This window comes from Galdieria sulphuraria (genome assembly GCF_000341285.1).
Source record: "Galdieria sulphuraria unplaced genomic scaffold scaf_13, whole genome shotgun sequence".
NCBI classification, from domain to species: Eukaryota; Rhodophyta; class Bangiophyceae; order Galdieriales; family Galdieriaceae; genus Galdieria; species Galdieria sulphuraria.
This window is the reverse complement of record NW_005178462.1, coordinates 153,246-174,957: the sequence shown is the minus strand read 5'-3', so window position 1 is coordinate 174,957 and position 21,712 is coordinate 153,246. Positions and strand designations below refer to the sequence as shown.

Here is a 21,712-nt window from a genome sequence, read left to right as displayed (position 1 = left end):
AATAAATAGACACTATTGTGATGGTGCAATGAACATTTCGTCACTTTCTAGAATTCTTCAATCAACCTTGGTTGTGTTTTGGTAATGACCATTTTCATAATTCCTCTTCATCTCCTATTTCTTGAATTAGAAAACAAAGAAATATCTTTGCCTCCAATGCCAGCATTCAAAACATGAGAAGCATTTGGGCTATTTGAAACGACATTTTGCTTTGAATCCTTTAAAGTGTCTACTCCTCCTTCACCCAACATTCTGCGAGAAGTCTCTTCTTCCTTCACTAAAGGACTTGATAAAATTGGAGCTGTACCTATACCACTAGATTCCAATCTCTCCGTATGATCCAATATCCGCTCTTCTTGTTGTTGATCTAGTGCAACTGCAAGGGAGTCATCACGGTTCTTCGTTTCACGATGTACAGCGGTAGCATTGGCTCTCAGGGAAGACGATGCGTTTCGAGTCAAGGCAGTCCAGTCAAATACATAGTCATCAGGAAATCCTTTCTTTCGATAAAGTGCTTGGAATATAGAACGAAGATAGTCGTAATCTGGTTTCTCCTCAAATCTACACAAATGTCAACTTCATGCCTCAACAACAGCTGTTCTATAAAACTTACTTTAGGGAGCGACAGTAGTTGAGATAAATTGCAAATTCTGCGGGATATCCTTTACATAATACTTCAATGGGCGTATTAGCTTTCTTGTCGCTTATTTTTTGATATTTTTGTTTCTTCGTAGCAGCCTTAAGACCCTGCCATGGTAAACTACCGCGGTTAAAGTACATCAACACATATCCAAGAGATTCCAAATCATCTCTTCGACTCTGCTCCAAACCTAAATGAGTATTGATGGACGCATATCTTGCAGTGCCCGTCAGATTCTTTCCTTCTCTATATGGAATATGCACATGTGTCTTCGGATCTCTGTACCTTTTGGATAAACCAAAGTCAATCAAATAGATCGTCTCTGAATGCTTCCCTAACCCCATAAGGAAGTTGTCTGGTTTAATATCTCGGTGAATAAAACTTCGTGAATGAATATATTCAATACGAGTAATAGTCTGAATAGCAATCATCAAAACAGTTTTCAACGAGAACTTGCGATGACAAAAATTAAACAGATCTTCAAGACTCGGGCCTAAAAGTTCCATCGCCATTACATTAAAATCACCTTCTTGACCATACCATTTAACTGTTGGAAATCCTACCACTGGTTGTCCCTAATTCCAAGAATATAAAAATACTGTGAGTTGTAACAAAAAAAACATACACAAGGAGATATTGCTAGGTATCGGTAGATTTTACTTTCATACAACAACTGGGGATGCTTCGTTTTTGCAGTTTCGAACTTCAAAGCAACCTCCTCCATAGTATATATATTTGTTCCTAGCACAAGTTTCGATTCAGATCTCATAATACCGTTTTGTAAGTGTCATATCAATACCTAAATAAATTTCTCCAAAAGAACCGGAACCAATTTTTCTTCCAAGACGCCACTTTCCCGCTACAACACGGTCACTACGGCTCGATTTCTCACCCATTCTGAAAAGTTTTCTATCTAAATTTTCTCTGTTTTCTGAAGAAGAAATAAAGTTTGTAGAACCCTGCAACTCTGCTGTCTTGTCAAAAAACCCGTTGTTTCTTTTCTGAGCTGTTATTTTTTCCAAAGTTTCTTGTTCTGCAACTGGTCTAGTTTCAAGTTCTTCTTCTTTTGATATTCCTTGACGACTGGCTGAGATAGTTGGAACTGCTTGCTCTCGGTTCAAACAAAGAGGGTATTCCAAAGTTCCTTCCAAAGGAGTACGTGAATAACTTTCTAACTTCTTTGTTTCAGCTGTTGTCTCAACACAAGTTCCTTCTATTCTTCCCAGACTACGAGAAGGTTGACCACTTTGTTCCTTTCTAAACTGCTCCGTTTCTTCAAGCACGTTTTCCACTTGGGAAGCCTTTCTATCTCTAGAAACTGCCAATGATGACGAAAAGGCTTCAACTGAGCTACTAAGCTCTAGCTCTGTCTTTCTCTCTTGTTGCTGACTTGGGTGCTTCAAACTGGGACTCGTCGCAAAGGACGTTGAGTTCTCACGAGAGTGCTTGTTTCGAAAGTCTGTGTGGGCAAAGCGACGTCCCTTGTTTTCACTAGTAAACAAGAAACGTTCTCGATTCGTGGAGCCACTTGGCTCCTTTGCTTGTCGGTTACCCAAAACGAAGAAAGCTGCCAAGACAGCTACACCTCAAAAACCCCAAAACGAGCTGTTGATGGGCCAAAAGCTATTACAACTTAGAAATCCATTGCACATATGTTTGTAGTCCACTCAAGTTTAACTTGGAGAAAATCACTTTATTCTCATAAGAAAGTCCATCAACAGTTACGCTTATTTTGTAGAGTGGAAAAATATCATAACATAGGTATTATTGGTTGTGGAATCTCTGGTCTATCTCTCTGCTATTATCTTTGCAGGTTATCAGCTGACCTAGAGAAACCTTGTCACATAACCGTTTTTGATTCTTTTAGACCTGGAAATGGTGGAGCTTCTAGAGTAGCAGCAGGTTTATTGCACCCGTTTTCACCCAATTCAAAGCTTCTTTGGAAAGGACAAGAAGCGTTCCGGAGTGCAACTCAACTTATTTCTCTTGTAGAGAGTCAGCTCAACTCAAAAGTTGTTCAAAATAATGGTAGATAGAATTGCTGTATCGAATATCTTTTGTGAAAGCGTTGAATAGGAATCATGCGACTTGCTTTGACGGAAAAACAACATAAAAAATTGCAACAAGCGTCCATATCTTTACCTCATTTAGTTCAACTCTTTCATTGTAAAGATTTGTATCAAGTTCTGGGTTGGAATAGCTCGGCGATGTCAGGTTTGCTTTTAAAAGATGCTTACACCATTCAGACCCGTAAATATCTCGAGGGTTTGTGGAATTTGTGTTTGCAGTTTGGGATAGTCGAGTGGAGACCAGAAACAATATCTCATTTAAAAGTGTTTGAACAAACAAATGAGTTTCACGATGTCGTTATTTGTGCTGGAGCTGATACTAACTCCATCAAAGGTCTATCGGAACAAGTGTCGATAACTCGTTCGTTTGGTAGAAATTTGTATTATCGGTGGAATGGAACTATGGACAAGTTGGATGTATTGAAAATGCCCATCATATGTGGAAAATATCTAATTCCTAATAAGACGACATTTACTGCTGGAGCCACTTTCGATAGAGAACCTTGTACTTTAGATCAACTTTCGGAGGACTATGAGATAGCAAATATCCATAGCAGATTGGATAAACTCGTCTCTGGAATGCTCAATCATATGCAGTGTATTCATATTGACGTAAGTCGACGGAATATAACATGAGAAACTGCTCAACTTTGATAAATAGGGCGCATTTAGAGCACTACCAGAAAGAACACAACTTGGTTCTATTCCAATATTAGATTTGGCTAGCAAGTTTAAGAAATGTAACATCTGGTTGTACACTGGTTTAGGTTCTCGTGGACTTCTATATCACGCTTGGTTATCCGAACATTTGGCAAAGGCAATTGTATTCAATGACGCTAATATACTTCCACAACAAGTAAGAAGATATCATCCCAACTTGGCATAGCAAAAAAAAGAGCATTTAAATATTGCTCAATTATTATTCGAAGAAAAGGCGGAAGAACCCAATCCAGGCTGACCCATTTGAGCACCTAGTGTCGCTTTTAATTGAAGAACTTGTGCTCGTTGTTCAGGAGGAAGACTTTCCAACTCTGCAGGAGTCAAGTTGATGATGTTTTGTAGGAGAGCAGCTTGTTGAATCATATCATTGGGCGGGAGAGAAGTTCCCATAGCGAATCCACTCGACAGACTGGGAGCCATAACATTACTGGGATAAAAAGTCTGATTCATCAAGTCTCCGGCACTGTTGTTAGCATTTGAGGAAGGAGTAGACTGTGATGGCCAACCCTACGAATATTATTTGAATAAGAAAACGCAGAATCTAAAAAATATATCAGCTTACAGTCGGTGGTGCCAAACCTAACATGATTTGACCTTGTAAAAGAGCATAGGTCAGCTGTGGATTGGCTAATAATAGTTGTCTGACTTGTTCAGGATTTTGTTGTGCCAAAGCTTTCATTTGGAGCATAATTTCATGTATCTGCTGACAGGAAAGCTGCTCCAGTGAGCCTTTTGCACCGAGATTGGACAATCCTTGAATATTTCCAGTTCCTCCCGAAGTATTCAAAGCCCCAGCTTTCATATTTGACGCCGTTGAGGGATTGTTGTTTCCTGTTTCCATATTGGCTGCTGATTGACCCAGTTCCCTCTTATCTGAGTCCGCCAAATCTACTCGCAAAGTTCTTCCATTCAACTCAGTCCCATTAAGATTTCTAATGGCAGATAAGGCCATTTCCGCGTCAGGATACTCACAAAAAGCATAACCTTTCGGTTTCCCAGTTTCTCTGTCATATACCACACGAAAGGATAATATAGGACCTATCTGACTCAATATTTCTTGCAACTGTTCTTCTGAGGTGTTGTATGCTATATTTCCAACTTGGTCAAAGTTAGTTGTTTTGTAAAGTATATTATGCTGCTTTTTCTTACCAAAAACTGTCGTTGAACGTCCCATTGTTCTATCAACTCCTCTTTTCAAAAGATTATGAATTAAGTAAATTATTACTTTGTACGAATGTTTCTTTTTGTGACGTCTGGAAGAATACTCTCAAACCACAAAGAAAGAAATCATTCATATACTTGTCTTAAAGAACTAAATCTTTCAAGCATTGTATTAGAACCTCTTAGAAAAAAGGTTTTTGGACTTTCCAATCAATTCACTGTGGTTTATTGTTCTTCCTATGAAGTGAATGGAAGCTCTCAGGCAAGCTCAAGTTCTTCACAAGAAGAAATAGAGAGAAAACGGCAATACTTGGAAAGGAAGTATAGATTTTTTGAGGTAATTCTATTTGTTTAATCATATGTTATTTGTTTAAGTGAATTTTCTACTGTAGAAAGAATTTGCTTGTATACAGCCTTGCACCTTTTGTAAGGGTAGTGGCAAGATTCCTTGTAAATTTTGCAATGGAACTGGTTTTATGACGTTGGGAGACACACTTTTATGTTCCGTGAGTGGTAACTGTGACTGTGTTGTCTGCCGTGCACAAGGCGAAGTTGACTGTGAACACTGTCGAGGAACGGGACATATTGCTGGTTGGTTATCATAGTTACACAAAGATACGCACATAGAGTTTACTAATATACTGGAAGAGAAAACCAGCTAGCCAGTGGAGCAAAACTTGATTTTCGGCTAAACTAGGACAGGTGCAATACTCTTTCCCGTAAGCTCCTCATAAAGTTGTCTCATTTTGAGTGCCGTTAGAACTTGAAAGAGTCCAGTTCCATTATTTGAACCTGGAGCAGAAGAATTTCGCAAGAGTTGTTGGGTTATTTCTCCATAAAATTTGGTGGAAGTATTATTAAGATGGGACTCTATATAGATAAGTTCCTCTAGTTTCTCAAAGTTTCCGTCAACTTCTAGAACAGAAACATCATGATTGTACCAGTTATCTGGTCCATAGTGGAATTTGATGCCCGGATAGCTGCAAGTAAGTTTTCTTCCACAAGGAATCCAGTCTATTGTTGAACCTTCATCATAAAGATAGACAGATTGAAAGCCCTGGATACCCTCTCGTTGTATAAGACGAACCCTCAAGACTTTCTTTTCCGTGTCATCGGGAATCAATCGAGTAGGAAGTACTTGAATGACGGCTACAGCATCTTTTTTTTGAGGATCAATGTATTGTTGGAAGTCTGGCTTACGAGACTCGATAGAAGCCAAAATATTTTCGAGTTTATGACCTCTTTCTGCCATGTCCCTCTGAATTTTCCAGGCAACTTTAACTTCGTCACTTATATCAAGATAAACAGTAAAATCTAGGAGTTGTTTCATTCTTGCATCATACCAAGGATGCAGTCCTTCTATTACAATAATATGGTTGGGTTGAATAAGCTCTGGTGGATCTATCAAACCAGTTTGATGATTATAAATTGGCTTCATAATATCATATCCTTCTTTTAATGCTGCTATTTGTTGATACATCAACTCAAAGTTGTTTGCTTCGGGATTGAGAGCAGTCACCTTTTTTTCAGCTCTTCCTTTTCTATCCAAGGTATGAAAGTCATCGAGACAGATAACTGTCACCAGTTCCCCTTGAGGTGTATGTGACTGAGAAACTTTAGTACCGAATATCTCATTTACTCTGCGGAGAAATGTTGACTTGCCACAACCTGAGTCTGCAGCAACTCCGATAATAACTGGTCGCTCTATTCCTTTGTTTCTAAGTACTTTCGATTTTGATCTTGAGATACCAGCACTTTCATGAACACCTTTGGCTCCACTGCAGTTGACAAATTCCTCTAGAGCAGTTTGAGAAGAAACAGTTATAATCCAATACTTTGTGGTTGTTTTTCTTGTCGTATTTATTTCCTTTCCTTGGAATAATAGACGATTGGATGACCAGGAGGATATTTTGCTGCCTCCAACTTGAACTCTTGAAACTGAACTATAGTTTCTTTTGTTGTACTTTTTGCTTTTTATCGTTGAAGAAGATTTATAAACAACGTATGATGTGGTGGAAGGAAGAACAAACCCCATAGTAGAAAGTGAATCTCTGAGCTCCATGGACTGAGGAGAACAATGCACTAAGGATGGATGGTGAGTATCAATCCGCCCAATTGCCCTGAAAGAGAAGGAAAGAATCGTAGAAAATTGGATGGTGGAGAGAAATGATGTGAGAAAAAGGGTTTTGCTATTTTTGATTGTATGCTATATCCACATTGTGATATTGGAATAGCTAATTAGAAAATATTGATTATCATAATAATCTTTGTTCAGTATTATGCATTCTATCAAGTATTCTATTAGCATACTGTCTATCCTATAGCGTTTATACAAAGAAATCTTTTAAATAAAGATATGAGTTATAGTTTCTGTGCATATACACAAAAGCTATTTTAGAAGTGTGTTCACGAACAGAATTTCTTTCAGCGTCCATTCCTATTTCGACATTCCAGAAGACATTTTACCAACTTATTTTGTCGAGTCCTCGTGTGAAACGATGAGTCAAAGTAATAAAGAGTCGCGATATTTGATTGTTCAAACTCCCTCAAAAGAAGAGCACAAGTTAACAGTTCATGACGGAGACGTTGCCATTCTTGCAAAGGACTTGGCCCAAGTAAGACTGAAAGGGTTGACTAAGGACGGGAAAGAAGTGGAGAAGCAAGTAACTAGTTTCGACCCAGGGTTTATGAACACCGCTTGTTGCGAGAGTACAATTACTTATATTGACGGTGACAAGGGAATTCTAAGATATCGTGGTTACCCCATCGAACAATTGGCAGAAAGAAGCAACTTTCTGGAAGTAAGTTTTCCAATATAATCTTTGTACTGCGTTGTAAAAGCACTCTTCTAGGTTGCTTATTTACTTATATATGGAGAACTTCCCACTGCTACTCAGTTGAATACGTGGAAAGAGCGAATCATGTCGCATACTTATATTCATGTGACTTTGATGGATTATATGAAATCGTTTCGATATGATGCCCACCCTATGTCAATGTTCATTGCAACTATGGCTGCTATGTCTACTGAATATCCTGAAAGCAACCCTACCCTAACTCGAAGAGATCTGTTTGAGTTTGACTATCGTGCACGTAATCAACAAATCTTTAGGATACTTGGAAAGGCTCCCACTATTGCTGCGTGTGCATATCGTCATCGAATTGGTCGACCTTACAATTATCCAACGGAGAGTTTTCGAGGGTATTCTTATACTGAAAACTTTCTTTACATGTTAGATAGACTTTCCGAATCAGAATATCGACCATCTCCTGCTATTGCCAAAGCCTTGGACGTATTGTTTATTGTTCATGCTGATCACGAATTGAATTGTTCTACAGCAGCAATGCGACATTTAACATCCACCAGAGTCGATCCATATACAGCAGTGGCAGGTGCTGCCGGAGCTTTATATGGTCCACTTCATGGTGGAGCATCTGAAGCTGTTGTTCGAATGTTGGAAGAAATAGGTTCTGTAGATAAAATTGATGAGTTTTTGGAAGGCGTCAAGTCCAAAACTCGTCGATTGATGGGATTTGGTCATCGCATTTACAAGAATTATGATCCTCGAGCGAAGATACTAAAAGAATATGCAGAAAAAGTATTTGCAGAAGTGGGTAGAGATCCATTGGTAGATATTGCCGTAGAATTGGAAAGGAGAGCTATTCAAGATGATTATTTTGTTTCTCGAAAACTTTATCCAAATGTGGATTTCTATTCAGGAATTATATATAGAGCATGTGGTTTTCCATTGGATATGTATCCGTTATTATTTGCACTTCCTCGAATTGCAGGTTGGTTGGCACATTGGTACGAATCGCTAAGGGAAGAAAAGAGTGCAGCCAAGGCTTCTATTCCTGGTGCTACTCATGTAATGCGAGCTCGTCAAATATGTATTGGTGATATCGAAAAAGTTTTTCCTACAGAAGAAGAAAGCATATCAAAGCAAAGCATAACTATGGATGCACTTAAGACGTATCATTCCAATCTATCCAAGCGTCGAAGGGCGCCTCATAAAGACATTGCTTAAAATGAATTTGATATAAAAAATATTTTGTTTTTCAAATTCTAGTCAATGTGCCATTGTGATTGGAATAGTCTATGCTTTTTGTCTCCAGTTGTACCTGTGTCCTATTCATACTGTCCTTCTACCCTGTGTCAACTTCACAAGGCCCTCTATTTTCGGAACCAGGGAATTAGTCGCTCAAGGCGCCTTCCTACTAGGTTTCGATTGAGTACGGTAGCCCGGGTAAGTGACTCAACGGCAACTACGACTAGTGAAAAGGTTGGATCCAGGACTGAAACCAACCGAGCGCCTGTAAACTTGCCACAACAACAATGCAAGATAAAGGTAGTTGGGGTAGGAGGTGCAGGAGGAAATGCAGTTCAGCGTATGTTGGAGAGTGGTTTGCAAGATGTGGAATTCCTTTGTGCAAATACAGACGCACAAGCACTTGCCAGGTTTCAAGAAGTATATTGCCAGAAAACACATCATCAGGTTATTCAAATTGGAAAACAAAGTTGTAGAGGTTTAGGTATCGTGACAATGTTCTTTCTCGTGTTCTACTAGAGTTATTGTATTAGGAGCTGGTGGAAATCCTGAAGCTGGTAGAGTAGCTGCTGAAGAGTCTAAAGAAGATATAGCAAAAGCTCTTCAAGGTGGAGATCTTGTGTTTGTTACTGCTGGAATGGGAGGTGGTACAGGAACTGGTGCTGCTCCAATAGTTGCGGATGTCGCAAGAGAATTGGGTTGTTTAACAGTTGGTGTTGTAACAAAGCCGTTTGCTTTTGAAGGACGTCGACGCCTACAGCAAGCCATAGATGGTTTGGCAAGTCTGAGAGAAAAAGTTGACACGCTTATTGTTATTTCAAACGATCGACTCTTAGAAACAGTACCGAAAGACACTCCACTTACTGAGGCTTTTATATTTGCTGATGAAGTTCTTCGTCAGGGTGTTGGGGGAATTTCCGATATTATTACTAAACCTGGCTTAGTCAACGTGGATTTCGCAGATGTTCGTACGGTTATGGCAGAAAAAGGATTTGCTTTATTAGGTATCGGAACTGCAAGTGGCGACTCTAGAGCTCGAAATGCAGCAACTGCGGCAATTTCATCGCCACTCTTAGATTTTCCTATAACATCTGCAAAGGGTGCCGTTTTTAATATCACAGGTGGAGCAGATATGACTTTATCTGAAGTGAATCAAGCTGCACAAGTTATTTATGATAGTGTAGATTCTGATGCAAATATTATTTTTGGTGCAGTTGTTGATGAGACATTCAAAGGGAAAGTTTCGGTTACTGTAGTTGCCACAGGATTTTCTTAAGAAATTGGGATTGTAATTGTATGGTACACTATTCTGATGGTTTTGGGATAAAACGTTTTAAAGAAATAAACATTTCATGTTTTGGTATTTTCTTTATCAACTGGAATGAGCAGCGGCTGCTTTTTTACCTGTTATTGACATCACTTTGTTTGGACTCGACTCAACTAGAGCCTTAATCTTTGATATTGCAGCCTGCGGGTCCAAGTGCTTTGGACAAGTTCGCGTACAATTTCCAATACTATGACAACGATATAATTTATAATCATCGTCAAGAAACTTTAGACGTTCCATAGTTCCTTCATCACGACTATCAATTATCCACCGATAAGCTTGCAACAAGGCGGCTGGACCAAGATACTTTTCAGGATTCCACCAATAACTGGGGCATGAAGTGGAGCAAGACGCACATAAAATGCATTCATAAAGGCCATCCAACTTCAATCTACTTTCCTTGGATTGCAGACCTTCTTTACCACCTGGAGGAGTAGAACGAATTAACCATGGCTTAACTGCACGATGTTGAGCGTAAAAGTTGGACAAATCCACAATCAAGTCCTTAATAACATACATATAAGGTAAGGGATACACCGTCACGGTCTGTTTGGGTCCAGCTAAGGGAGTCAAACAAGCAAGACGATTCTTTCCATCGATATTCATTGCACAACTCCCACATATTCCCTCTCTACAGGACCTCCTAAATACAAAAGTCGAGTCCACTTCGTTCTTTATTTTGAACAAAGCATCTAAAACCATAGGACCACACTCCTTTAGAGGAATGGGATAAGTCACTAGCTTAGGTTCCTCTCCCTTCTCGGGGTCCCAACGATAGACGCGAACATGTTTTACATCATAATTGGCACCATTCTTGGTAACAGTCTTTCTATTTGAAAGTAGGGTCGTCTGTAAACGTTTTAAAAAAGACATATTCGCCACACAACTCAATGGCCAATGGAAAACAAAATGCATGAAAGTAGAAATGACTCCGTTGGTTTTGTCACCTTTTCTTCAACTCAACCAGTTAACTTGCCAAGAATTAGTTATAAACGAGCTCGATTCCCTGCTCTAGTATCCAACCAACGGAACGTTAGCAGGAAACCAGTAGTTTGTACTGTTCAGTCGGTTCCTTCCATCTACTCAACTACAGATGTACGCATCTCCAAAACTTCCGAATGGAAAGCTTTAGAAGAACACGCCAAAAATGTTGGTGCATACTTTGAATCGTTCCCATAATATTCAATGGTTGCGTTTTATTGAAACTAGGTTATTTTAAAGACGCATTTGAGAGATCTGGTAACCGATGCAAAACGATCAGAGAAGCTTTGGGCTGAATTTGATGGTTGTATATTGGACTATTCAAGACAACGTGTAAGATTGAAAATTTTATGCAGTTTTCTGGAGTCGCCAACTTCTTCATATAGGTTATTCCAGAGACTATGAAGCTGTTATTTGCGTTGGCAAAAAGGGCTCAGTTGGAAGAAAAGAAAGAAGCTATGTTCAGAGGAGATAAAATCAACGTCACTGAGGACAGAAGTGTTTTGCATACGGTAAGAAGAAATGGTCTGTTTGGTTAAGATACTCAACTAGCGTTGATCATGACGCATAGGCACTTCGAGCACCTAAAGGAACGCAGTTATATATTGATGGGATGAACGTTGTTGATGAAGTTTGGCAAATACTTGAGAAAATTCGAACATTCTCTGAACGTGTTCGAAATGGCCAGCATGTTGGAGTCACTGGTCGTCCTATTAAGAATTTCATTGCAATTGGTATTGGAGGTTCCTATTTGGGTCCTGAGTTTCTACATGAGGTATGTTATTTCGATCTAGTTTCCTTAGGTGAACGAATAAAGCATATAAAGGCTTTACGAACTGAGAAAGTTGCCTCTGCTGCAGCTGGAGATAGAGTTCTCCGCTTTTTGAGTAATGTAGACCCTGTCGATGTGAAGAGAGCAACAGACAAATTGAATCCAGAAGAAACCTTGGCTATAGTTGTAAGCAAAACTTTCACTACTCGTGAAACGAGTATCAATGCCAAAACCATAAAAGATTGGCTTATTTATCATTTGGTAGGACAAAGTTTCTCTCTAGAAATGTCTTATTAGAAATGTGGCATTTAGGGAGATTCTGCAGAAACTATAAAGAAACATATGGTGGCTTGTTCTACTAATCTGGATAAGGTTGTCAAATTTGGTATAGCTCCAGAAAATATGTTTCCTTTTTGGGATTGGGTAAGTTGATTCTTGAATTGATCATATAGGCCTTTTTTAGATGGTTTGAACAGGTTGGCGGAAGATATTCTGTATGCTCTGCCGTTGGAGCATTACCCATTTCATTGCAATATGGATTTGATGTGTTTGAACGTTTCTTGCAAGGAGCTCATAGCATGGATGCTCACTTTCGATATGCACCACTGGAAGGCAACTTGCCAGTATTACTAGGTCTGTTAGGTGAGCTCTTACAACATTTGTATGCTTTTAGTTTTCATCTATCTCGAAATATTTGGATAGGAGTTTGGAATATGTCATTTTTAAATTACAACGCTCGAGCTATTCATCCTTATTCCGAAGTAGAATTGCATTTCTTCAACAACGGACATTGAGTCTAAAACAACTACTTAGGCACTTTTAAGGTTCCCCGCTCATATCCAACAGTTAGATATGGAGAGTAACGGAAAACATGTCAACATATTTGGAGAAGCTGTAGATTACCCTGTCGGTGAAATCGACTTTGGGGAGCCAGGTTGTTACTCGTCATCATAGTATCGATCATGAATAGTCTCATGTAGTATTCGTATAGGCACCAATGGACAACATTCTTTCTTTCAACTTTTGCATATGGGTCAAGTGGTTCCTTGTGACTTTATTGGTTTCATAGAGTCTCAAAATCCAGTTTGTGAAGAAGGAGAGCCTGTTTCCAACCATGATGAGTTGATGGCCAATTTCTTTGCGCAGGTAAGAACAAATACGAAAGAAATGATTTGTGTTGACTTGAAGCACCAGCCGGATGCTCTAGCCTTTGGAAAGACAGCTGAAGAAGTTCGGCAAGAAGGGAAATCTGAATGGTTGACTCCTCATATGGTGTTTACAGGTAAGCCATTTCTGCATATCAACCGAAATCCATATTCTCATTTCTATTTGTAAGGCAATCGACCATCATCTTGTCTTTTAATGCCTGTTTTGGATGCATATGTCACTGGACAACTCTTGGCTCTTTATGAACATCGTACTGCGGTGCAAGGATTTTTATGGGAGATCAATTCCTTTGATCAGTTTGGAGTAGAACTGGGAAAGGTGTTGGCAAACAAAGTCCGCAAACAATTGAATGAAAGCAGGTATGGAAATGAAGGATTGTTTTTGTTTTAGAAATTCATTTGTATTCAAGGTACTTTAATAAGGAGATTTCTGGATTCAACCACTCTACCACCAAATTACTCAACCGATACTTGGAAGGTTCCGTAGGGTGTGCTTTCGAGCATGTTTTTCATTACGAAGACGAATAATTTGATATTCAAAATACTGCAAAAAGAGTATTATAGAATATGTCCAAGTTTCAAAAACTATGTAGCTATATAAAGTCCTTATAAGTTGCGTGACATCTTATGTTAGCAATCTCATTACCTGCGCATTTGTTTTTTCAGAAATCTAAATATTCTTTGGTTTATTTGTTTTCTGATACACACAACTCCCAATGATCGTATTGCCGCATTATATTGTGTCTTTTCTGGAAAGTAAAGATAGAAGCATTGTCTTGAGTCATCTTTCTTTGTGAATTCTAGAATCATATCATAACCTTTGTAGAAACAAGAGATAAAAAATTTACTGTATTTATGACTTGTTCTTATTACTGGAACTGTACATTGCTTGCTTCAAATATTACTTGTTCTAAAATGTATTCACAGTTGTGTGGCTCAGAGACACAATCTCCACAATTGATTCTGTTGGTATTGGTCTTATGGATAGACACGGCGTTGAGTCATCTTCAAGCCTTTCTAGAAGAGAAGAGGGTGGAATAAAAGCAATTATAACAAGTCCTGCCTTTTTGACATATTCAGTACCATATAAGTTATCATGTGTTTCAGAAAAGTCGAGAGACAGGCTTCACTCCAGGTTCGGGAGTTCTTCTGCTGGAAAGACAGCTAGTCTCGCGAGACGTTCGTTTCTTGGCAAAGCGGTTGTTTGGACCCAAGATGTTTCCTTGAGAAAGGATCACAACAATGAAGGTTCCTTAGCTACAAGGAAAGCTCCAGTGGTGACTAAAACCCAGATGGTTGAGACAACAGTAAAGCCCGTAACCCAAACAGGCAACAGATTGGCAGATCTTTGCATAGACAGTATTAGATTTCTAGCTATAGATGCTGTAGAAAAAGCGAATTCAGGGCATCCAGGTATGCCAATGGGAATGGCTCCAGCTGCCTATGTATTGTTTGAAAAGTAAGTGAACGAAGGTTTTTTATTTGCAACTCTAATTCCTCGTTGAAGTTTCTTAAAGTTCAACCCCAAAAATCCGTTTTGGGTTAATAGAGATCGTTTCGTTTTGTCGAATGGTCACGGTTCAATGCTCTTATATGCTTTGCTGTACCTTTGTGGCTATGACTCGGTCACATTGGAAGATATCAAAGAGTTCCGACAAATTCATTCTCGAACTCCTGGACACCCTGAAAATATAGAAACTGCAGGTATTGAGGTGACGACAGGTCCTTTGGGCCAAGGTATGTTGACAACTCTTGTATTCAAGTTTCTGCTTTTCATACACTATTTGAAGGAATTGCAAATGCCGTGGGACTAGCAGCTGCAGAAGCACATTTGGCTGCAGTTTATAATAAACCTGGTCATGATTTGATTGATCACTATACGTATGTTTTTATGGGAGATGGCTGTGTGATGGAAGGTATCTCTAATGAAGCATGTTCATTGGCTGGACATCTAAAACTTGGAAAATTAATTGCTATTTATGACGATAATAATATTTCTATTGATGGAAAGACAGATGTTGCTTTTTCGGAAGATGTTGGTAAAAGATATGAAGCACTTGGATGGCACGTAGTCACGGTTGAAAATGGGAATTTTGACTTGCAAGCTATTTCGGATGCAATTCAGAAAGCAAAACAAGTTCATGACAAGCCTTCTCTTATTCGTTTGAAGACCATTATTGGATATGGCTCACCAAACAAGGCTAATACAGGTGAGGTACATGGAGCAGCTCTTGGAGCGGAGGAAGTAAAGTTAACAAGAGACAGCTTATCGTGGCCATTTAAGGAATTTGAAGTTCCTGAGGAAGCTCTTCGTCATTATCGTAAACACAGTAAGTTGTTTATTATTTCGCCTTTTTTTTTATAACTGTAAAAATGACTAGTTGAATCCGGACAAAAAATTGAGCGAGAGTGGCAAGCTAAATGGGAGGCATATAAGAAAGCTTTTCCCGAATTGGCTTCACAATTTGAGAGGACAGTACTTCATAAGAAACTTCCAGATAATTGGGAAAGTGTCTTAATTTCTGCAGCTGAAAGAGGAGGTGATATGGCTACTCGTCAAGCATCACAAGCAATGTTGAACGCGTTAGCTCCAATTATGCCAGAACTTGTGGGTGGTTCTGCAGATTTAGCTCCATCTTGTTTAACTATGATGAAAAATGTGCCTTCTTTTCAGCACAACTGTAGAGAAGGGCGTTATTTCCATTTTGGAGTTCGCGAACATGCAATGGGTGCAATATCCAATGGCTTATATCATCACAACACTGGTTTCCGTCCCTTTGCAGCAACCTTCTTTATTTTTACAGACTATATGCGTGCATCTATTCGGTTATCCGCTTTGTCTAGAGCCGGAGTTATTTACATTATGACGCATGATTCTGTTGCATTAGGTGAAGATGGACCAACTCATCAGCCTATTGAGCACTTGGCATCCTTTAGAGCTATGCCAAATGTTCATATGCTGAGACCAGCAGATGTTACAGAAACTGCAGCAGCTTATATTGCTGCTCTAAAGTCAACATCGACTCCATCTATACTGGCGTTATCAAGGCAGAAGCTACCCAAACTAAAGAATTCATCTATAGAAGGATGTCTAAAGGGTGCATATATATTATCTGATAACACTCGATCAGGTGGATATCCGGATTTTATATTAACTGCGAGTGGTTCGGAAGTACATCTTGTAGAGATTGCAGCAGAAAAATTGCGTCAAGAAGGCAAGTCTATTCGAGTTGTTTCTTTTCCTTGTTGGGAGCTCTTCGAACAGCAGAGTAGAGAGTACCAAGAGTCTGTCTTTCCTTCCAACGTTGGAAAAGATCGTCGTCTTGTTTGTGAGGCTGGTTCAAGTTTCGGTTGGGAAAGGTTGGCTGGAATATAAAGTGGATATACATATATATATTGAATCTAATGGTTGTTTATTTAGGTATGTGGGTCATATGGTTAGCATCGACCAGTTTGGATTATCAGGCAAAGGGAACGATATCTTGAAACACTTTGGTATTACGGTGGAAAATGTCGTGAAGCAGGTAAAGGCGGTTTTATAATTCGTCAAAACTCCTTAGCACCGTGCTTTTATAACTTCCTGTCATTCATTCTTCGCTATAATAAAGTCAGGTGGTTTGTTTCGCTGACCGTTTTCGTGCCAATGCAGTTTCGTATGCAGCGTGTATCGGTGCCTGTACAGGAGATAATGATCTTGTAACCCTAGAATTCTCTAGATAGTTCTTATCTATATCATATGCCATATCAGCATCGTAACATGAGAGGTCCCCACAAGATACAAAAGGCATAACTACTGTCATGGTTTCCTGACTATCAGGTGGATTCAGTCATAATATCACTTTGTACTCAGTCGTGACAATGATATACCATACCTTGAGCACTCTTGTTCTATTTCTGAGCCTTGTACGACCTCTATAGAAGCATCTTTATGCAAGAACAAAGTTGGCTGCCAAAAACTTGGTCTAGAATAACCCCTACAAACAAAAAATGCCTCTATTGAAGAGTTTCGACTAGAACGCGGCTTTGCAAGGGTGACGTTCTCGAAAAATACACTCAGACGACTGAAAACACCGCAAGTATCTTTTCCGCGAAAAACCTGTCCTTGGAAAGTAATAATAGCCAAGGCAAAATGAGTTTTTTGAGTACCTTAGCAACAAACGTTCCTCCCTGTCGAAGTAGAAAAGTTGCAACATTCAACGCAGAAAGAATCAGCTCACTTTGTATATATTCGTCCAAGTCGTGGAGTCCAGTAACGTCTGGGGCACCGTCGGAGAGGACAACATCGACCATTCCATTTTCAAACTCTTTTAGAATAGTCTCAACCGTCGGACGGCTAGTTATATCACCTTGAATAACAGTAACTCCTTCAATTGGTGCAATTTCTTGCAAGTCAACGGCAACTATGGTTGCTTGACCTTTACGTAGTTCTCTTAGGCGCTTTGAGACGACCTATTGACTTATCAGTATTTCGAATTTCCGTCGTAATTTTTTTTTTCTGACCTGACTCCAACTTCCAGGAGCTGCGCAGAGGTCGACAACGTTTTCCGCATCCTTGAATAAGTTGAACTCTTGATCCAGTTGCAACAGTTTATAAGCAGACCTTCAAAACTAGTCGACTTGTAAAAATATTCAACAGATTGTCATACCTTGCCCGATAGCCTTCCTCCTTTGCTTTGCGATAATAGATATCTCTTTTGTCCTTCGAGGTTCGTCCCATTTTAAGACCTTTACTCCTTGAAGAGTTTCAAACTCTACAACCTTAGACTTCGTTTGACAAACAAAAATAATCAACTCCAAAAACTACGTTCACTAATGGGCATTTCGCCCCGTGTACAGAAAACAAAGAATCGAGAATTGGCAAATAAATATATCTTCTGAGGAATTCTACAAAAGACAATATAACTTAACTTGTATCTTTCTCCATTGAGTAGGAAACTGAGAAATAAAGAGTCGTTCAAAAAATTAATTCTAACAATGAATACAACTGATAACAACGTGTATCAGTTTTGCGACATTCGAGGAGTTGAATCATTTACAAATATTGGCTTCAAACAAGTCCACTTATGTATTGGATCTTTCAAAGAAGCTTTATTTCTGCAGCCTAAATTTTTTTTGGAAATGTTTCAAAACAATAATATCATAAGAGCCGTTCTGGAAGACCTTGTATCTTATTGAAAGAGTAACTTAAAGAAAATTCAAGAAATGAATGTCCTCCAAATAAATCACAAATACTCATTGTATCATCTGCAACAAGAATAAACTTTGTCAAAATAGCATCAAGCTTTGCTGGAACTGTCTTCCTCATCTGGAGACGCCATAACAATAGCAACATAGTCTTTTCCAGTGGTTTCGTCTTTCCTAGAAAAGTCTCAGTTATATGCATACAAACTTATCAAAAACAAACCTTATTTCTGCACTCAATGGAAGTGAAAGTCGTTTGGATCTCCGTTCATTCAGCAAAAATTCTTGAACTTTACGCAAGAGATTGTCATCAACATTTACAACAAGTCAGCTAAGAAGCCACCTCTAGAAACACATTCTTACTGGCTCTTTAGAGTATTCCATAACAAATTTCTGAATACGAGAAAGCTGAAGACGAGCGTCTTCTACTGAAGTGTTTATATCATGAAACAATGAGTCAGCCAGTCCCTTTGACTGTGCTAACAGTTCAGTTCGATTATAAAGCCCAACATATCGTTTTCCCTTTCCTATAAGCAGAGTTTGTTGCAACGCATTCAACAACTATTGTACTTCTTCAGCCATGAAAACTTAAAAACCAACGGCATTTCGTTCTTACAGAATTCACCGTCCAGAAAAAGACAACGCCTGATGGCAAATGCGAGATCAATGGAAATACTAAAATTGTCATTCCTTGTAAAATAATCTTTGAAATATAAGCTACAAGCAATAATTAAATGATGGCTATCAATACCTTCATCCAATCAACTATTTGTGGATCTCGAAGGCTGTTCGCTAGATCTCCTAGAGACCTTTTCGATGAATTCAAACTTGGTTTTTCTAAAAGGAAAGTCTATAAAAGTATCAACCAATTGATCTTATGGTACTTACCATTAGCTTTCAAGCTGTTTTCCGTATTTGCTATCAAAATAGCACTATTGACTATGGGAAGAATATACCAAGGATCCGGTGCTGCCAAATCCTTAAACCAGGAAATACCTTCCGATTCAAAACCCTAAAACTTGTTAACAATATTGTCGATCACAAGACAGAGAAGTCCTCACTGGATATCTTTGAAAGGCTAATCTTCTCACAGATGCTGCTGCTGTTATAAAAAGCGGTATGTGGACTAGTTTCCCATAGGGAACAACCTTCAAAGATGAAGAACTGCTTCGCTTCAGCAATTCCTGTCTCAAACGACGAAACGTCCTAATCTATTCAAATAGTAAAACTGCGAGAAAAACAAGAAAAAGCTACCTTCTGTACTGTTGTTCCTGATGAACGACTAACATACGCCCTTATTCGTTCCAACTCTGGAGCTAGCGAACTCAATTTATCTGCGTGGTACTTGAGGCCAAATAAGAAAACAGATCGAAAGCAACATTTGTCGCAAAAAATTTACCTGACCGTACAAGCAAAGAGGAAAGGTTGCAGCTCGAATAACTACAGCACCTGCAACCAAGGTTGACCACCACGGCAACCCTGTCTTCTCGTGCAGCCAGACCCAACCTGACTAATAGAGCTTTTTAGACGGAAATGAAACACAAACATAAAAAAGAAACCTTTGCCATGGCAATAAGCCGAAGTTCTTTTCCTTGGTCACCCATAAACTTCACTCGGTTGCACTGTGCTTTAATGAGATTCCTTTGATAAAGACCACAAAGAGACGAACTTTGTCAATTGCTATTGAGTTGGAAATTGTAGAGACTTGGAAGGCCTTTCGTCTTCGTAACATGAAGAACGGTGCAGAAATTGAACTTCAACTTGTTAGAATTTTTTTCTATGTTTTCTCATCTTCATTAGAAATATATTTAAATGCTTTTTGATTCATGAAAATATGAAATGTCAAATTGAAATGACAGTAAGTGCAGGAATAAACTTCTAGCCAGTTCTATATCTCAAAAGCATTCCATTGAAATAGAAAGGGTGTAACATGAAAAGTCATTTGCATCTTTAGACAAAAACTTCCTCTTCGCCTCCAGACTTTAATGAAAAACTAGAAATTTCAGAAAGAACAATCATCTCAATTCTGTATAATATAAAGAACTCAAGAATGAAAATGCGGCGTGAAGACTAATAATAAAGTGGCTCAAGTTTTCTCCAACACCCATAAATTTTGACAAGTACCATAAGATAGTACTATGAAATTATAGATTATCTTCAAGATTTCTTACTTTAGAAAACAGTTTTACACGAGGTCAGAGCTATTCTTCAAGTCTTCATTGAGCCTTATCTCTTGGATAACTTACTGGTCTTTCTAGGAGGACATATACTTCTTAGTTATCTACAAGACTGAAGTACAAGGATGAATTCATAGAAAGGAAGCGCAGAATATAGAGTCTGTATCAGTTGTAAATGATAACAAACTCAGTATAGATTCCATTGGGCACAATAATCACCTATTATCACGTGCAAAAGCCATCCGAACCTTCTATTAATGCGCGTCTCATTTTATTTGTTGTTTCAACATAGCCTCTTGTTGCCCTGCAAACGAACGATACTTGACGCAAGGCTTTGTATCCAGCATATTAAAACTCTGAAGAAGCAGACCTTTATTGGTAACTTTATTATTGCAGATTATCGTTGTAATCAACAGTTCTCGTTAAAACAGTTCGGCAGTATGAGCGAAACAATTTCTCGTGTTCGTCAGTTGACGGAAAAGGGTGCGAAGATGGAAGGTTGGGATGACTGTTGGAAGTAAGCGCTTATATAGAAAGACGAGTTTGAATTTTGAGTGATTGTTTAGAGCCGGTTTGACCCCTTGGGATAGAGGTTCGTCTTTACCAGTTTTATGTGAACTTTGCAAGGAGGACGCTTTACCAAAGGGTGCTTAATTTGTCCCAACACCAAAAGCTGAAAATAACATAGTGTTTTAGGATATGCGCTTGTGCCTGGTTGCGGTCGTGGCTATGACGTTTTGACGCTTGCATCGGAATCTAGAGTTGCTATCGGTTTGGACTGTAGCGAGGAAGCTAAGAAACAGGCAGAGCAAGTAAGAAAATTTTCAGTCGTAGATAACTGTCAACTGAAGGAAATTGAAGCTGAGGGATTCTAGAGGAATATCGAGTGAAAGAGCGCAATTTGTGATTGGGAACTTTTTTGACTTTCCTTTTAGTCAGAAGGTATCTGAGCTTTCTTCATGATTTATTGATACGAACTTTGTGTTAGTTTGATCTTGGCAAGTAGAAAAAGGTTTTTAGTTTCGTGAAGCTGACAAGTGGGGTTTAAGTTTATGACTTGACATTTTTCTGTGCATTGCCTCCTGAAAGTAGAAGCTCGTGGGCAACTCGTATGAAGGATATCATTCAAGTCGGTGGAGAGTTAGTAACTGTGATTTTTCCTATCGGTGACTATGTATGTGACCTACTATGGTACCTTGACAATAACTCTTTCGAGTTCTAAAAACTCTGTGTAGGAAGGTGGACCGCCTTATGCCATGAGTCTGGATCTTTATAGGCAATATCTAGAGCCACTTGGTTTCGAAAGTTTTTATATGAAGAATATAAGTGATCAACTCCCACCTAGTTCGATGTAAGCATATGTCTTTTAGTGTATATAAGAAGCTCTAACTTGTAGACGAAGATTTGTCCGTTGGAAACTCTGTCATTTGAAATAATATTTAGACAAATGCTTTATATTGAAGTAAAGG

At 38.9% G+C, this 21,712-nt stretch overlaps 12 protein-coding genes across 14 annotated transcripts; 6 read left to right on the top strand and 6 right to left on the bottom strand.

Moving 5' to 3' along the window:
* Window positions 1-2: 2 nt before the first annotated feature.
* On the bottom strand, window positions 3-2,323 carry Gasu_20170 (casein kinase 1). The gene is made up of 5 exons (XM_005707247.1): window positions 2,271-2,323; window positions 1,440-2,225; window positions 1,266-1,381; window positions 614-1,215; window positions 3-561 (listed from the first exon to the last, which is right to left on the bottom strand). Exons 1-5 carry the CDS (start codon window positions 2,290-2,292, stop codon window positions 108-110), a joined length of 1,980 nt encoding a protein of 659 aa, XP_005707304.1. The 5' UTR covers window positions 2,293-2,323; the 3' UTR covers window positions 3-107.
* A 380-nt stretch (window positions 2,324-2,703) lies between these two features.
* Gasu_20160 (uncharacterized protein) lies at window positions 2,704-3,382 on the top strand. Its single transcript, XM_005707246.1, has one exon. It carries the CDS (start codon window positions 2,722-2,724, stop codon window positions 3,343-3,345), a length of 624 nt encoding a protein of 207 aa, XP_005707303.1. The 5' UTR covers window positions 2,704-2,721; the 3' UTR covers window positions 3,346-3,382.
* A 10-nt stretch (window positions 3,383-3,392) lies between these two features.
* On the bottom strand, window positions 3,393-4,743 carry Gasu_20150 (mRNA splicing factor, putative). 2 transcript variants are annotated; one of them, XM_005707244.1, is made up of 3 exons: window positions 4,579-4,743; window positions 3,992-4,527; window positions 3,393-3,936 (listed from the first exon to the last, which is right to left on the bottom strand). In XM_005707244.1, exons 1-3 carry the CDS (start codon window positions 4,601-4,603, stop codon window positions 3,622-3,624), a joined length of 876 nt encoding a protein of 291 aa, XP_005707301.1. In that variant the 5' UTR covers window positions 4,604-4,743; the 3' UTR covers window positions 3,393-3,621. The 2 variants fall into 2 exon arrangements, with proteins under 2 accessions (XP_005707301.1, XP_005707302.1); XM_005707245.1 differs by having other exon boundaries at window positions 3,992-4,743.
* Window positions 4,744-5,142: 399 nt separating this feature from the next.
* On the bottom strand, window positions 5,143-6,703 carry Gasu_20140 (phosphoribulokinase). The gene has a single exon (XM_005707243.1). It carries the CDS (start codon window positions 6,650-6,652, stop codon window positions 5,279-5,281), a length of 1,374 nt encoding a protein of 457 aa, XP_005707300.1. The 5' UTR covers window positions 6,653-6,703; the 3' UTR covers window positions 5,143-5,278.
* Window positions 6,704-6,723: 20 nt separating this feature from the next.
* Window positions 6,724-8,650, top strand: Gasu_20130 (citrate synthase). Its single transcript, XM_005707242.1, has 2 exons — window positions 6,724-7,391; window positions 7,443-8,650. Exons 1-2 carry the CDS (start codon window positions 7,089-7,091, stop codon window positions 8,616-8,618), a joined length of 1,479 nt encoding a protein of 492 aa, XP_005707299.1. The 5' UTR covers window positions 6,724-7,088; the 3' UTR covers window positions 8,619-8,650.
* Window positions 8,651-8,653: 3 nt separating this feature from the next.
* Gasu_20120 (cell division protein FtsZ) lies at window positions 8,654-9,982 on the top strand. Its single transcript, XM_005707241.1, has 2 exons — window positions 8,654-9,123; window positions 9,173-9,982. Exons 1-2 carry the CDS (start codon window positions 8,664-8,666, stop codon window positions 9,913-9,915), a joined length of 1,203 nt encoding a protein of 400 aa, XP_005707298.1. The 5' UTR covers window positions 8,654-8,663; the 3' UTR covers window positions 9,916-9,982.
* A 6-nt stretch (window positions 9,983-9,988) lies between these two features.
* Window positions 9,989-10,863, bottom strand: Gasu_20110 (succinate dehydrogenase (ubiquinone) iron-sulfur protein). The gene has a single exon (XM_005707240.1). It carries the CDS (start codon window positions 10,837-10,839, stop codon window positions 10,012-10,014), a length of 828 nt encoding a protein of 275 aa, XP_005707297.1. The 5' UTR covers window positions 10,840-10,863; the 3' UTR covers window positions 9,989-10,011.
* A 10-nt stretch (window positions 10,864-10,873) lies between these two features.
* Gasu_20100 (glucose-6-phosphate isomerase) lies at window positions 10,874-13,518 on the top strand. Its single transcript, XM_005707239.1, has 13 exons — window positions 10,874-11,115; window positions 11,176-11,280; window positions 11,334-11,459; window positions 11,519-11,722; window positions 11,774-11,980; window positions 12,032-12,142; window positions 12,196-12,361; window positions 12,422-12,480; window positions 12,533-12,653; window positions 12,711-12,865; window positions 12,914-13,001; window positions 13,056-13,245; window positions 13,296-13,518. Exons 1-13 carry the CDS (start codon window positions 10,876-10,878, stop codon window positions 13,411-13,413), a joined length of 1,890 nt encoding a protein of 629 aa, XP_005707296.1. The 5' UTR covers window positions 10,874-10,875; the 3' UTR covers window positions 13,414-13,518.
* Window positions 13,519-13,813: 295 nt separating this feature from the next.
* Gasu_20090 (transketolase) lies at window positions 13,814-16,468 on the top strand. Its single transcript, XM_005707238.1, has 5 exons — window positions 13,814-14,344; window positions 14,393-14,622; window positions 14,676-15,215; window positions 15,267-16,245; window positions 16,307-16,468. Exons 1-5 carry the CDS (start codon window positions 13,866-13,868, stop codon window positions 16,425-16,427), a joined length of 2,349 nt encoding a protein of 782 aa, XP_005707295.1. The 5' UTR covers window positions 13,814-13,865; the 3' UTR covers window positions 16,428-16,468.
* Window positions 16,469-16,472: 4 nt separating this feature from the next.
* Gasu_20080 (FtsJ-like methyltransferase family protein) lies at window positions 16,473-17,753 on the bottom strand. Its single transcript, XM_005707237.1, has 5 exons — window positions 17,532-17,753; window positions 17,386-17,485; window positions 17,032-17,334; window positions 16,758-16,981; window positions 16,473-16,695 (listed from the first exon to the last, which is right to left on the bottom strand). The coding sequence occupies exons 1-5, from the start codon at window positions 17,600-17,602 to the stop codon at window positions 16,494-16,496; spliced, it is 900 nt and encodes a 299-aa protein (XP_005707294.1). The 5' UTR covers window positions 17,603-17,753; the 3' UTR covers window positions 16,473-16,493.
* A 179-nt stretch (window positions 17,754-17,932) lies between these two features.
* Window positions 17,933-19,823, bottom strand: Gasu_20070 (preprotein translocase, Oxa1 family). Of its 2 annotated transcripts, XM_005707235.1 has the most exons (11): window positions 19,626-19,823; window positions 19,466-19,576; window positions 19,392-19,410; window positions 19,321-19,348; window positions 19,128-19,272; window positions 18,955-19,078; window positions 18,818-18,903; window positions 18,683-18,769; window positions 18,420-18,627; window positions 18,290-18,356; window positions 17,933-18,243 (listed from the first exon to the last, which is right to left on the bottom strand). In XM_005707235.1, exons 1-11 carry the CDS (start codon window positions 19,668-19,670, stop codon window positions 18,162-18,164), a joined length of 1,002 nt encoding a protein of 333 aa, XP_005707292.1. In that variant the 5' UTR covers window positions 19,671-19,823; the 3' UTR covers window positions 17,933-18,161. The 2 variants fall into 2 exon arrangements, with proteins under 2 accessions (XP_005707292.1, XP_005707293.1); XM_005707236.1 differs by having other exon boundaries at window positions 19,128-19,277; window positions 19,321-19,410.
* An 824-nt stretch (window positions 19,824-20,647) lies between these two features.
* Gasu_20060 (thiopurine S-methyltransferase) lies at window positions 20,648-21,712 on the top strand. Its single transcript, XM_005707234.1, has 8 exons — window positions 20,648-20,760; window positions 20,810-20,889; window positions 20,940-21,055; window positions 21,105-21,185; window positions 21,232-21,241; window positions 21,293-21,417; window positions 21,479-21,594; window positions 21,646-21,712. The coding sequence occupies exons 1-8, from the start codon at window positions 20,684-20,686 to the stop codon at window positions 21,677-21,679; spliced, it is 639 nt and encodes a 212-aa protein (XP_005707291.1). The 5' UTR covers window positions 20,648-20,683; the 3' UTR covers window positions 21,680-21,712.

Excerpts from the sequence above, each read along its gene's own strand:
- Gasu_20170 (XM_005707247.1), bottom strand. The coding sequence starts at position 2,292 with ATGTGCAATGGATTTCTAAGTT. Across the intron at positions 1,382-1,439 it reads TTTTGGAGAAATTTATTTAG|GAACAAATATATATACTATG; the intron begins GTATTGATATGA and ends AACTTGTGCTAG. Across the intron at positions 562-613 it reads AACTACTGTCGCTCCCTAAA|ATTTGAGGAGAAACCAGATT; the intron begins GTAAGTTTTATA and ends ACATTTGTGTAG.
- Gasu_20160 (XM_005707246.1), top strand. The coding sequence starts at position 2,722 with ATGCGACTTGCTTTGACGGAAAAACAACATAAAAAATTGCAACAAGCG.
- Gasu_20150 (XM_005707245.1), bottom strand. The coding sequence starts at position 4,603 with ATGGGACGTTCAACGACAGTTTTTGGTAAGAAAAAGCAGCATAATATA. Across the intron at positions 3,937-3,991 it reads TAGGTTTGGCACCACCGACT|GGTTGGCCATCACAGTCTAC; the intron begins GTAAGCTGATAT and ends TAATATTCGTAG.
- Gasu_20140 (XM_005707243.1), bottom strand. The coding sequence starts at position 6,652 with ATGGAGCTCAGAGATTCACTTTCTACTATGGGGTTTGTTCTTCCTTCC.
- Gasu_20130 (XM_005707242.1), top strand. The coding sequence starts at position 7,089 with ATGAGTCAAAGTAATAAAGAGTCGCGATATTTGATTGTTCAAACTCCC. Across the intron at positions 7,392-7,442 it reads AAAGAAGCAACTTTCTGGAA|GTTGCTTATTTACTTATATA; the intron begins GTAAGTTTTCCA and ends GCACTCTTCTAG.
- Gasu_20120 (XM_005707241.1), top strand. The coding sequence starts at position 8,664 with ATGTGCCATTGTGATTGGAATAGTCTATGCTTTTTGTCTCCAGTTGTA. Across the intron at positions 9,124-9,172 it reads ACAAAGTTGTAGAGGTTTAG|GAGCTGGTGGAAATCCTGAA; the intron begins GTATCGTGACAA and ends TTATTGTATTAG.
- Gasu_20110 (XM_005707240.1), bottom strand. The coding sequence starts at position 10,839 with ATGTCTTTTTTAAAACGTTTACAGACGACCCTACTTTCAAATAGAAAG.
- Gasu_20100 (XM_005707239.1), top strand. The coding sequence starts at position 10,876 with ATGCATGAAAGTAGAAATGACTCCGTTGGTTTTGTCACCTTTTCTTCA. Across the intron at positions 12,362-12,421 it reads AGTATTACTAGGTCTGTTAG|GAGTTTGGAATATGTCATTT; the intron begins GTGAGCTCTTAC and ends ATATTTGGATAG. Across the intron at positions 13,246-13,295 it reads AAACAATTGAATGAAAGCAG|GTACTTTAATAAGGAGATTT; the intron begins GTATGGAAATGA and ends TTTGTATTCAAG.
- Gasu_20090 (XM_005707238.1), top strand. The coding sequence starts at position 13,866 with ATGGATAGACACGGCGTTGAGTCATCTTCAAGCCTTTCTAGAAGAGAA. Across the intron at positions 15,216-15,266 it reads TCGTCATTATCGTAAACACA|TTGAATCCGGACAAAAAATT; the intron begins GTAAGTTGTTTA and ends AAAAATGACTAG. Across the intron at positions 16,246-16,306 it reads TCAAGTTTCGGTTGGGAAAG|GTATGTGGGTCATATGGTTA; the intron begins GTTGGCTGGAAT and ends TTGTTTATTTAG.
- Gasu_20080 (XM_005707237.1), bottom strand. The coding sequence starts at position 17,602 with ATGGGACGAACCTCGAAGGACAAAAGAGATATCTATTATCGCAAAGCA. Across the intron at positions 17,335-17,385 it reads CTCCTGGAAGTTGGAGTCAG|GTCGTCTCAAAGCGCCTAAG; the intron begins GTCAGAAAAAAA and ends ATAAGTCAATAG. Across the intron at positions 16,696-16,757 it reads ATAGAACAAGAGTGCTCAAG|TCAGGAAACCATGACAGTAG; the intron begins GTATGGTATATC and ends TCCACCTGATAG.
- Gasu_20070 (XM_005707236.1), bottom strand. The coding sequence starts at position 19,670 with ATGGGTGACCAAGGAAAAGAACTTCGGCTTATTGCCATGGCAAAG. Across the intron at positions 19,278-19,320 it reads CAGGAACAACAGTACAGAAG|ATTAGGACGTTTCGTCGTTT; the intron begins GTAGCTTTTTCT and ends CTATTTGAATAG. Across the intron at positions 18,244-18,289 it reads CCATTGAGTGCAGAAATAAG|GAAAGACGAAACCACTGGAA; the intron begins GTTTGTTTTTGA and ends AGACTTTTCTAG.
- Gasu_20060 (XM_005707234.1), top strand. The coding sequence starts at position 20,684 with ATGAGCGAAACAATTTCTCGTGTTCGTCAGTTGACGGAAAAGGGTGCG. Across the intron at positions 20,761-20,809 it reads GGTTGGGATGACTGTTGGAA|AGCCGGTTTGACCCCTTGGG; the intron begins GTAAGCGCTTAT and ends GTGATTGTTTAG. Across the intron at positions 21,056-21,104 it reads CTAAGAAACAGGCAGAGCAA|CTGAGGGATTCTAGAGGAAT; the intron begins GTAAGAAAATTT and ends AGGAAATTGAAG.